General features: G+C 40.5%; 1 protein-coding gene across 4 annotated transcripts in view; it reads right to left on the bottom strand.

Annotated features, from left to right (window-relative positions):
- The window catches only part of LOC134355592 (protein unc-13 homolog A-like), a 1,022,883-nt gene that overhangs the window by 417,966 nt on the left and 592,571 nt on the right, over window positions 1-12,346 (bottom strand). For all 4 annotated transcript variants that reach the window (XM_063065696.1, XM_063065695.1, XM_063065693.1 and 1 more), the window contains one exon: window positions 9,264-9,342. In XM_063065696.1, the coding sequence (XP_062921766.1) occupies window positions 9,264-9,342 (79 nt within the window). The remainder of the gene's footprint in view (window positions 1-9,263; window positions 9,343-12,346) is intronic.

The following is a 12,346-nucleotide window of genomic DNA, read 5'->3' as shown; positions in this document are numbered from 1 at the left end:
TACACTCTTCATAAACAATACTTAATTTCTATTAGACTAGCTAGAGATACAAACTAAAGAGCAAGATGATCATTAACAGCTTCACACACCCTCTAGTAGCTAGTTATTGAAAGACAGGCTAAAATATGGAGATAGATCTCATTTCAGAAAAGGCTATTTATACAAGGATAAAATGGTGGGGTGGGAGACAAAATTCACAGGCCACTTCATCGGATAACTGAAGCTCATCCCTGGATCATAAAGCTCAATGAGTCCCATTCCTCCATTGTAATAATGAAGTAAGCATAGTGCTGCGCCATAATTATAATACTTGTAGTCCCGGACAATGCTAACCCCTGGCTAGGCATTCCAGCAGGGCCAAAACTGGGTAGTAATACCACTTAAGACTAAACTATACTATAATGGAGGAAAGGTGTACTGTGGTTGGAGCAGTGGGTGGCAGATATTCTGCAAAATTAATCTGATCTGGGAAACAATAAGGAATGGTATAAAACAAGTGTTCCATGATCTTCAGGGACCGGACTAGAGGCTTTTGTGGAAAGTTGAGAAGTAAAAGACCTATTCTACTCATTGAAGGGACCATATGGCACACCAGATACCCACCCAAAACACGCACGGATACATGAGCTGTACTCAGCTTACTGCTGTGTCAGAATTGACCACCTACACTGTGGCTGTAGACTGCAATAGTGAAGAGGCTGCAAGAGTATTAGAAATATCCAGTAATCCCTCATCCGGTGGGTTTCTGTTATTGTCAAGATGCCATCCAAGGAGTTGGCAGAGGTTTCATGGAGCAACAACCTGCTGTAAAATACGGGCCAGCATTTGTTCTCCCACTGCTGTGCATTCTGTTGCCTCTCAGGTAGCCTATGGTGCTGCTGCTGCCAAGACAGAGATGGTACAGACTCCAGCTCAGCCTTCCAATGTCATCTAAATTCTCTTTACTGAAGTTATATTGCATGATAGCACTCAAGCCAGCACAGGAAGGATGACACTGTCTTGCATTTGAACTGTGGCAACTTCAGTTACAAATCTAGGTTTGATTATGGTAACTTCTGCTATGTGAACAATAAGTTCCTGTTTATCGTCATCTGATTGTACATACTGTATATACAACCAAACAAAACAATATTTCACGGCACACCCACAATACATATATCATACACAGCACATAAAACAAAATATTACCACAAATAAATTAATAAAATATAATTCAAAATGCATGTAGTGCTGTTGGCCATAAAGGAATTAAAATATGCAAAAAAACATCGAATTCAAATGAGTCAAGACAAGCGGAAGTAAGCAAACTAATTGTCTTTGTTCTTGCTATTTGCTTGAAGGAATGGAAGCCGCCATTCTGTGAAGCTGCTCTGTAACCTCCATTTTGTGAGCTATCTTGTGAACTGTTTTTGCTCAGTAAGCATTGTGTCAAATAACTTTAAAGCTCATACAGTGATACTCTTGATAATCTGCTGAATTTGCAAGAATTTCCAAATAAAAAATTATCTGTGAGGTGTATTTTAGTGCGATAGAACACGCAGGCTTATGAGTAGTGAAGTCTGTGTCTGACCTGAATAATTTGAGCCTAGTTACTGGCTGATTCAGAACAAAGTTCAAATTACAAGTGGTCACTTGCAGAAGGGCAATATATTGGTGCTGTCTTGGACTACATCCAGTGGGAATCTGACACAGGACATTCAATGAGATTGAAACATAACATTTGAACTGACGAGGAAAGGTTATAAAGACAAGGTCTCCAAATGCAAAGTGACAAGTACTCCCAAGTCTAAGTATTGCAAGGAAGAACTCTATGCCAGGGGCTGGGAGAAAAAGGATCAATCATTTGGCCAATGGGAGATCCCCTATGTCAATGTAATAAATTGGGTAAGTGCTCTGACTGAGTATTGGTACAGACGGAACAGAATCAGAATCAAAATCTGGCATGTGACATGAAATTTGTTAACTTAGCGGCAGCAGTTCAATCAATGCAATACATAGTCTAGCAGAGAGAGAAAATAATAATAATAAATAAAATAAAACATAATAAACTAACAAACAAGTAAATCAATTACATGTATTGAAAAGACTTTTTTTTAAATGTGCAAAAACAGAAATACTGTATATTACAAAAAAGTGAGGTAGTGTCCAAAGCTCCACACATCAAAGTTGCTGGTGAACGCAGCAGGCCAGGCAGCAACTTTGATGTGTGTTGCTTGAATTTCCAGCATCTGCAGAATTCCTGTTGTTAGTGTCCAAAGCTCAATGTCCACTTAGAAATCGGATGGCAGAGGGGAAGAAACTGTTCCTGAATCGCTGAGTGTGTGCCTTCAGGCTTCTGTACCTCCTAGTAGAATTGATGTTTTAAGTTGTTGGCCTGTGATCAACATAGTTATGTTGATGGTTTTGCAAAGACAATAAAGTGCTAGCTTTGATTAATTAGGAGTTGTGTAGTGAATTATCTTATCTAGATTAGGTAATAAAATTCAACAGTGCGCAGTGCAGGTAAACAGTGAACAGTACAATAAACAGCCCACTGTCCTGGCATCTAAACCTCAGTGGTGGCAAGGTATTCATTAGTGTCATAGTTAGGGGAAAGAGGCTGTTATCCAGACTGGCAATACTAGTCTTGATGCTCCTGCACCTTCTTCCTGATGGTAGTGGGTTAAAGAGATTTTGGGATAGGTAGTAGGGATCCTCATCAATGCTTCAGGGCCTTCATATACAATACTCCTGGTAAATATCACAAATAGGGAGCACAGAAACCCCAGCACACCTCTTGGCAGGTTTTACTGTCCTCTGTAGGGTCTTGCAATTTGATGCCTAGCAGGTTCTGTACCACACAATCAAACAGCCAGACTGGACGCTCTCGCGACAGTACTCCTGTAGAAAGTTGTAAGAATTCGGGCGGGGAGCCTCAATCTCCTCAGAAAGTATAGACGCTGTTGTGCCTTTTTGACTAACAGGAAGGTGTTGTAGGCCCAGATTAGAGCGTACATTATGCGCGTAACAAAGAACTTTGTGCCCTTCACTCTCTCCATGGCAGAGCCTTCCTGAAGTCCACAATTTTCTCTTTTGTCTTGTCCCCATTGAGACTCAGGTTGTTGTTCCCACACCATTTGACAAGCCTCTCCACCCCTTCTCTGTATGCCAACTCATCATTGTTGCTGATGAGGCCAACCACTGTTGTATCATTAGCGAACTTGATGAATCAGTTAAAAGATGTGATGGCCAGAAAGGGGGAGCTGATTGTGTTAAAGAAATAGTGCTCAGGTGATTTTGTTTTCACTCTCATGGTATAAGTCTGTGTCATTGATAAGTCATGTATAAGTCATGTATAAGTCAGGGAAGGTCTGTTGTCTCACCATCACATACTGTAGTCATGCAGCACACAGAAGGGCACCCCATATTACTCTCCTAAACAGGGTTTGGCCAGCCAAATACTTTTAACACTTGGTGATCTGTTTCCTCACATTAAATCTGACAGCAAAGCTTCCTTTCGTATGCAGAATGCCCGGGGTGCAGGGTGGCTGTTCAAAGAGTTCTCAGCCAGGTGACCAAAGTATTTCTCTGCCCAGTCAGTAAACATCCACTGGTTTGCCACAGTGGTTCGATGCAGATTGTACAACAGACCGCTGTAGAATGAAGATATGATTGCAGCCGGGACTGGCATGATTCATTACCTTTGCCAAAATACCAAATAAGGTTTCACAGATATGTTGGTGTGAGATAATATGCACACAGCCAAGGTGGAAGCTTACAACCTAGCAATATCACACGTGCTCTCTGTTTGTGGGTTCATCCCATGACAAACATGAAATCCATTTGCAAGAGGAGGCCAGCAAGCTGTGAAGAGTTGTATATACGTATCTCAGGTTCCAGGTGCAAGAATACATGTGTAAACATTTAGTACTCCAGTCACCCTGGCAACCACAACAAAGAACACAGTGATTGTTGTGGTTAGACTGCAGCATATTGCTTATGAATGCACTAATTGTTCCTTACTGAGTTCAATAGAAGTATGAATCTGTCCTGATACAAGGTCTTGGCATGAAATGTTGATTACCCCTTTGTCTCCCCATAATCCATAGACTTCTTCCAGTAAATTGTTTTTTGTTCTAGATTCTAGCATCTGAGTCTTTTCTATATTCAGGGAAAGTATTGCTTCCTGAGGGGTAGAGGGAGAGTTTTGTTTAGATCTCCGTTGTTTCAACTTGGTTCTGATGTGAATGCCCTACCATTCTGCTTTACAAGAATTGTTTATGATGTATCCACATCTGAAAGTAACACCTGCAGTGGTACTAGAAAGTTTGTGAACCCTGTAGAAGTTCCTCTATTTCTGCATAAATATGGCCTAAAATGTGATCAGACCTTTACGTAAGTCCTAAAACTAAAGAAACCCCAATTTAAAAATTAACACAAAAAACATTATACTTGTAATTTATCTATTGAGTAAAAAGATGCAATATTATATGTATTTGCTGGAAAAAGAATATGAACCTTTGCTTTCAATTACCGTTAACTGTTGATCAGTCCTGCACATCAGCTTGGAGGAATTTTAGGTCATTCCTCCTTATAAAACTACTTCAACTCTGGGATGTTGGTGGACTTCCTTGCATGAGCTGGTTGTTTCAGGTCCTTCCACATCATTTCTATAGAATTAAGGTCAGGACTTTGACTTGGCTGTTCCAAAACACAAATTTTCTTCTTTTTAAACAGCTCTGCTGTTGAGTTACTCTTATGTTTCTGATCATTATCTTGTTGCGTCATCCAACTTCTATTAAGCTTCAGGTGACGGACTGCTACCCTGACCTTCTGTAAAATGTCTTAATACAATTTTTAATTCATTATTCCCTCAACAATTGCAAGCCGTCCAGACCCTGAGGCAGCAAAGCAGCCCAAATCATGATGCTTCTTCCACCATGCTTCACAGCTGGGATGAGGTTTCGGTGTTGGTGTGCAGTGCCCTTTTTCCTCCAACCATAGCAATGTGCATTTCTGCCAAGAAGTTTAACTTTTGCCTCATCTGTCCACAGAACATTGTCCCAGAAGCATTGTAGAACATCCAAGTGGTCTTTTGCAAACTGGAGATGTGCAACAATGTTTTCTTTTGGAGAGCAGCAGTTTCCTCTATATTGTCTTTCCATGAAAACCACCCTTGTTCAGTTTTTCTTATAATGGACACATGAACAGAGGCTTAGCAAGTTTGAGATATTTCTGCAGGTCTTGTCCTGTTACTCTTGGTTTTTTATCACCTCCTTCAACATTGCACATTAAGCTCTTAGTGCGATCTTTGCAGGGTGCCCACTCCTAGGAGAGTAGCAACAGTACTGAGTTTCCTCCATTTGTAGACAATGTCTCTTACTGTGGACTCATGAACACTCAGGTCTTTAGAAATGCTTTTGTTAGCTGTTTTCAGCTTCATGCATCTCTACAATTCTTCTTCTAAGATCCTCTGAAAGTTGTTTTGATTGAGGCACGGAGCACATAAACAGATCTTTCTTGAGAATAGCAGGCTCTGTCAGTAACCTGACTTTGTGTGTCTTTTTTTTAATAGGGCAGGGCACCTGGACAACGCACATCTCCAATCTCATCTCATTGATTGGAACACCTGATCCTAAATAGCTTTTGTAGAAGGCATTACCACAGAGGTTCACATTCTTTTTCCAACAAATACATGTAATATGGGATCATTTTTCTCAATAAATAAATGAATAAGTATAATTTTTTGTGTTATTTATTTAATTGGGTTCTCTTTATCTACAAACTCCATTTCCATAAAAGTTGGGATATTTTCCAAAATGCAATAAGAACAAAAATCTGTGATATGTTAATTCACGTGAACCTTTATTTAACTGACAGAAGTACAAAGAAAAGATTTTCAATACTTTTACTGACCAACTTAATTGTATTTTGTAAACATACACAAATTTAGAATTTGATGGCTGCAACACACTCAACAAAACTTGGGACAGAGTTAAAATAAGATTGAAAAGTGCCGAGTATTCAAGTCACACTGATTTGGAAGACTCCACATTAAGCAGGCTAATTGGTAGCAGGTGAGGTATCATGACTGGGTATAAAAGTAGCGTCCATCAAAAGGTTCAGTCTTTGCAAGCAAGGATGGGTCGTGGCTCACCCCTTTGTGCCAAAATTCGTGAGAGGATTGTTAGTCAGTTCAAAAGGAACATTTCTCAATGCAAGATTGCAGAGAATTTAGGTCTTTCAACATCTACAGTACATAATATTGTGAAAAGATTCAGAGAATTCAGAGACATCTCAGTGCGTAAACGGCAAGGTCAGAAGCCACTGTTGAATGCGCGTGATCTTCGAGCCCTCAGGCAGCACTGCCTAAGAAACCATCATGCTATTGTGACAATTATAGCCACCTGGGCTCAGGAGTACTTCGGAAACCCATTGTCACTCAACACAGTCCGTTGCTGCATCCAGAAATGCAGCTTGAAACTGTATTACGCAAGGAGGAAGCCATACATCAACTCTATGCAGAAACGCCGGCAAGTTCTCTGGGCCCGAGCTCATCTCAGATGGACCGAAAGACTGTGGAACTGTGTGCTGTGGTCAGATAAGTTTGCGGATGACACGAAGCTGGGTGGCAGTGTTAGCTGTAAGGAGGATGCTAAGAGGATGCAGGGTGACTTGGATAGGTTGGGTGAGTGGGCAAATTCATGGCAGATGCAATTTAATGTGGATAAATGTGAAGTTATCCACTTTGGTGGCAAAAATAGGAAAACAGATTATTATCTGAATGGTGGCCGATTAGGAAAAGGGGAGGTGCAATGAGACCTGGGTGTCATTATACACCAGTCATTGAAAGTGGGCATGCAGGTACAGCAGGCGGTGAAAAAGGCGAATGGTATGCTGGCATTCATAGCAAGAGGATTCGAGTACAGGAGCAGGGAGGTACTACTGCAGTTGTACAAGGCCTTGGTGAGACCACACCTGGAGTATTGTGTGCAGTTTTGGTCCCCTAATCTGAGGAAAGACATCCTTGCCATAGAGGGAGTACAAAGAAGGTTCACCAGGTTGATTCCTGGGATGGCAGGACTTTCATATGAAGAAAGACTGGATGAACTGGGCTTGTACTCGTTGGAATTTAGAAGATTGAGGGGGGATCTGATTGAAATGTATAAGATCCTAAAGGGATTGGACAAGCTAGATGCAGGAAGATTGTTCCCGATGTTGGGGAAGTCCAGAACGAGGGGCCACAGTTTGAGGATAGAGGGGAAGCCTTTTAGGACCGAGATTACGAAAAACTTCTTCACACAGAGAGTGGTGAATCTGTGGAATTCTCTGCCACAGGAAACAGTTGAGGCCAGTTCATTGGCTATATTTAAGAGGGAGTTAGATATGGCCCTTGTGGCTACGGGGGTCAGGGGGTATGGAGGGAAGGCTGGGGCGGGGTTCTGAGTTGGAGGATCAGCCATGATCATAATAAATGGTGGTGCAGGCTCGAAGGGCCGAATGGCCTACTCCTGCACCTATTTTCTATGTTTCTATGTTTCTATGAGTCCACATTTCAGCTAGTTTTCTGAAAAAATGGGTGTCGAGTTCTCTGTGCCAAAGATGAAAATGACCATCCAGATTGTTATCAGCGAAAGGTGCAAAACCCAGCATCTGTGATGGTATGGGGGTGCATCAGTGCCCACGGCATGGGTGAGTTGCATGTATGTGAAGGTACCATTGACTCTGAGGTGTATATTAGGATTTTAGAGAGACATATGTTGCCATCAAGGCGACGTCTCTTCCCGGGACGTCCATGTTTATTTCAGCAGGACAATGCCAGACCACATTCTGCACGGTCTACAACAGCATGGCTTTGTAGACACAGAGTGCGTGTGCTTGACTGGCCTGCTGCCAGTCCAGATCTATCTCCTATTGAAAATGTATCGCGCATCATGAAGAGGAGAATCGGACAACGGAGACCACGGACTGTTGAGCAGCTGAAGTCTTATATCAAGCAAGAATGGACAAAATTTCCAATTGCAAATATACTACAATTAGTATCCTCAGTTCCAAAACGATTAAAAAGTGTTATTAAAAGGAAAGGTGATGTCACACAATGGTAAACATGCCTCTGTCCCAACTTTTGTTGAGTGTGTTGCAGCCATCAAATTCTAAATTTGTGTACGTTTACAAAATACAATTAAGTTGGTCAGTAGAACTATTGAAAATCTTTTCTTTGTACTTTTGTCAGTTAAATAAAGATTCACGTGAATTAACATATCACAGATTTTTGTTTTTATTGCATTTTGGAAAATATCCCAACTTTTCTGGAAATGGAGTTTGTAGTTTTAGGACTTGCACGAAAATTTGATCACATTTTAGGTCATATTTATACTTTATACTTTATTGTCGCCAAACAATTGATACAATCACCACAGCGATATTTGATTCTGCACTTCCCCCTCCCTGGATTACAAATATTAAATATTAAAAACAGTAAAAATTAGTAAATATTAAAAATTTAAATTATAAATTATAAATAGAAAATAGAAAAATGGAAAGTGAGGTAGTGCAAAAAAACCAAGAGGCAGGTCCGCATATTTGCAGGGTACGGCCCAGATCCGGGTCAGGATCCGTTCAGCAGTCTTATCACAGTTGGAAAGAAGCTATGCAGAAATAGAAAAAATTCTAAAGTGTTTACAAACTTTCTAGCACCAGTGTTAACACAGAAACCTATGCAAAAGGTCCTTCAGCACCAGCCATGTTACTTTCTTGCTGTGAACCTTTGCAATTTCAAGCAACTGCAACAAGCCACTACTAGAAGAAATCAACTTGCAGCCAATTCGCAATCAGTGAAAGATTTGGTTTCAGTCACACTGTAGGGGACCTTTCTCTTGCTTACTTTGTGTTTGCTGTAACATCAAGCTCCAAAGTGGCTCTGTTGCATTTCAACCTGACTGATCTTGCAATCTGTTTCTCTGCATAGGTCTGGTGGGCACTAGCTGTGCACACAGCAAACCCATCATTAATATGGTATCAGCTACAAATGGCTACACAAACCTCAACAAGTATTCAGGCCATGACCTGGAGCTCAGAGAGTTTCACAGAATTCAGTACAGGACAACTGAATCAAACAATATGCTGCTCACAACTAAAGGTAGGAAGTAAGTCTGAACTTCAAATGTAACATCCTCCCTTAGAATGAAGTGTAACACCCTCTCTTTCATCTCAGAGGCATAACCTCTCCAGAATAAAGCACGATTTTCAAAGAAAGCCAAACTATAACTCAAATTGTGACTCACCACATCTCGAACAATAGGCATCGTCTTCTTCCGCCGTAGATCTGGCATGCTGTCAATGCCGTACAGCACACTTCCAACCCTAAGAATGTCAATATGGTTTATTAATGCACTTTAAAGAGTGGTATTGACATGTGTTTGCAAAATTTAATGGAATTACATTATATCATCATATTTTTATAGCTTTGTAAATATTGCTTATTTGTGTCTCATGCATAGAGTCACAGAGTTACATAGAACAGAATAAGGTCCTTTTGGCCTACTTTGTCCATGCCAAGCATGACATCTGTATTTGGATAATTTTCAAATTCTTTCCTTTCCACGTATCTGATGAAACGTTTTTTAAGTGTTGCAAATGTACCCACCTCTGCTGCCTCCTCTAGGAAATTGTTCCATATAACTATGATCTTCTGTATCAAAAACATGATTTCAGATCTTCTTTAAATTTCTTCCTTCTTACCTTAAGTCATTGTCCTTGAAAATTAGACTTGCTTGTCCTGAGAGATAAAAAAACTCGGCCTGCTTTATCTGTGCTTCCCCTAATTTTATAAACTTCTATAGGTCATCTCACTAACTTCCAGTGATAACAATTCAGACTATCTAATCTCTCTGGTACCCAAGGCCCTCAATTTTATAAGGCCATAAGACACAAGAGCAGAATTAGGCCACTTGGCCCATTGAGTCCGCTTCATGATTCTATAAGAGGTGGTTTATTCTCCCTCTCAACCCCATTCATTCTCCGGCCTTCAGGCAACATAAATTTCTGCAACATTCGGACAAGGCTCCTTTGCACTCTTTCTAATGTTATCACATCCCTCCTGTTGTATGCTGACTAGATGGATAATATCCTCCAGATCTGTTCTAACCAAAGGTTTGTACAGCTGCAACATGATACACAACTCTTATTCGCAATACCCCAGCCTATGAAGGCAAGCATGCCAATTGCCATCTTCACTATTCTATCTACTATTTGCAGGGAACAATCAACTTGCACACCAAAGCCTCCCCATACATTAACACTGCTCAGGTCCCTGACACTATAAATGCCCTGAATAACACACAAAATATTTGAGGAACCTAGCAGATCAGGCAGCACCTAAGGAATAATGAGTTGACGTATATGTCCTGCCAACATCTGACAATCCGCTCTCGTTTGGATTATATTCCATCTGCCACTGCTCCGATTGTACTGGCCAGCAATTCCACACAAAAGTGACAGCAGCCCCGAAGATCTGGTCTGCTCTGCTGTTGCACTCTGCTTTGATTCCAGCAACAACTCCAAAACCTATGAACTAAAGTGTCAAACAACTTTGCACTTGGTCTCTCACTCTACACCAACCATAACTACATAGCCCCATTCATCTAACTAAAGGTAGGAAAAGGCCAATGGCTTGCTTGAATTTTAATCAATATTAATATATTACTAACTCTATCAATTGCTATTAGTATTACTTTTAGAAATGATTTATGTTTATTTCAACTTAATTTCTCTTAAATCATGACAAACACTAGAACTAAAGGAAAAGGCTTTCTGAGAGGGAAGGATATGTTTCTGTCACTATTCACAATCGTGGAAAGGCCACAGCATTGAGGCTCGCTAGGCATTGCAACTCCCACAAAAATTAAATACTAAGCATGGGTAAAAATGTTTCCCTTGTCTACAAAATTTCTTTCATTGGGGGTTGCTGTATTTTTTAACAGGGTGGGCATCCACGAATGCCATTCACAATTTATCTAAAAACTTCATACGCAGAAGATTCTCAACATCTCATACTCACCACAATCAGTCAGAATCTGTAAAGAAGAGGCTTAATGTTTCAGATAATTCTCCTTTGCTCCCTGCATCAAGGCTACCTGATCTATTGAGCATTCTCAGCATTTTTTATTTCATTTCAGATTTACAACATCTACAGCATTTTGTGTGAAGCTAGTAAAAAAAATAAGAATTTAACCCATTTGTCTACATCTTGACAATCTTCATTTATTTTTTATACATTTTTATTGTTATGTACAGAAATTTTTAATAGATTGCACTGTACTACCAACACAAAACAACAAATTTCGTGACATAGGTCAGTGATAATAAAGCTGATTCTGATTATGCTGGTCCCTGATGACGCAATATAGTCCAAGTGTTGAAATATCTGAACTTGATGTCAGAATAATTTAAAATGGTCTCAAGGACCAGCTGAAATCCATGGTGGGAAACATCACTACTTTCCAGCTGCAGTGACTCACACCACACACAAAAGTAAATTCCTCCAATGGTTCTCAGAAAATATAAATTAAGATTAAGCATTACTGCTTTACCAATGAAGTATAAGTAAACATTACTTGCATCTATTTTATCCTCTGATTTATCAAAAGATAAATCAAATAGAGATGGTTTTCAAAACTTTGTTTTATATATAGTCATGGAGTCATAGAGCATGACAGTACAGAACAGGCCCTTCGGCTCATCTAGTCCATGCTGTCTTCACTCAACCCTGGAATATCTGCACAGCAAAGATGCACACATCAGGATGCTCTTTATCAACTACAGCTCAGCATTCAATACCATCATCCCCTCAAAACTGATCAACAATCTTTAAGACTGACGCCTCTATACCGCCTTGTGTTATTGGATCCTCAATTTCCTCACATGCAAACCACAGTCAGTTCAGATTGGCAACAACTTCTCCACAATCTCCATCAGCACGGGTGCACTACATCATTGCATGCTTAACCCCCTCTTCGACTTGCTTTACTCTTCTGATGTGTTGCTAAGCACAGCTCCAATGCCATATTCAAGTTTGCTGACAACATCATTGTTGTAGGCCGAACCAAAGAGGCTGGTGAGTCAGCATATTGGAGGGAGACTGAAAATCTGGCTGAGTGGTGCCATAACAACATCTAATGTTAGCAACACCAAGGAGTTGATTATTGACTTAAGGTGGAGGAAACCAGAGGTCCTTGAGCCAGTCTTCATTGGAGGATCAGAGGTGGAGAGGGTCAGCAACCTTAAATTCCTCAGTGTTTTTATTTCAGAGGACCTGCTCTGAAGCCAGCACATTAAGTGCAATTACGCAGGAAGCAAGCAGCACCTC

The sequence above is a fragment of the Mobula hypostoma genome, chromosome 13 (genome assembly GCF_963921235.1).
Source record: "Mobula hypostoma chromosome 13, sMobHyp1.1, whole genome shotgun sequence".
Taxonomy (NCBI): Eukaryota; Metazoa; Chordata; class Chondrichthyes; order Myliobatiformes; family Myliobatidae; genus Mobula; species Mobula hypostoma.
Note: the sequence above shows the minus strand (reverse complement) of the source record. Positions and strands in the feature narration are given on the sequence as shown.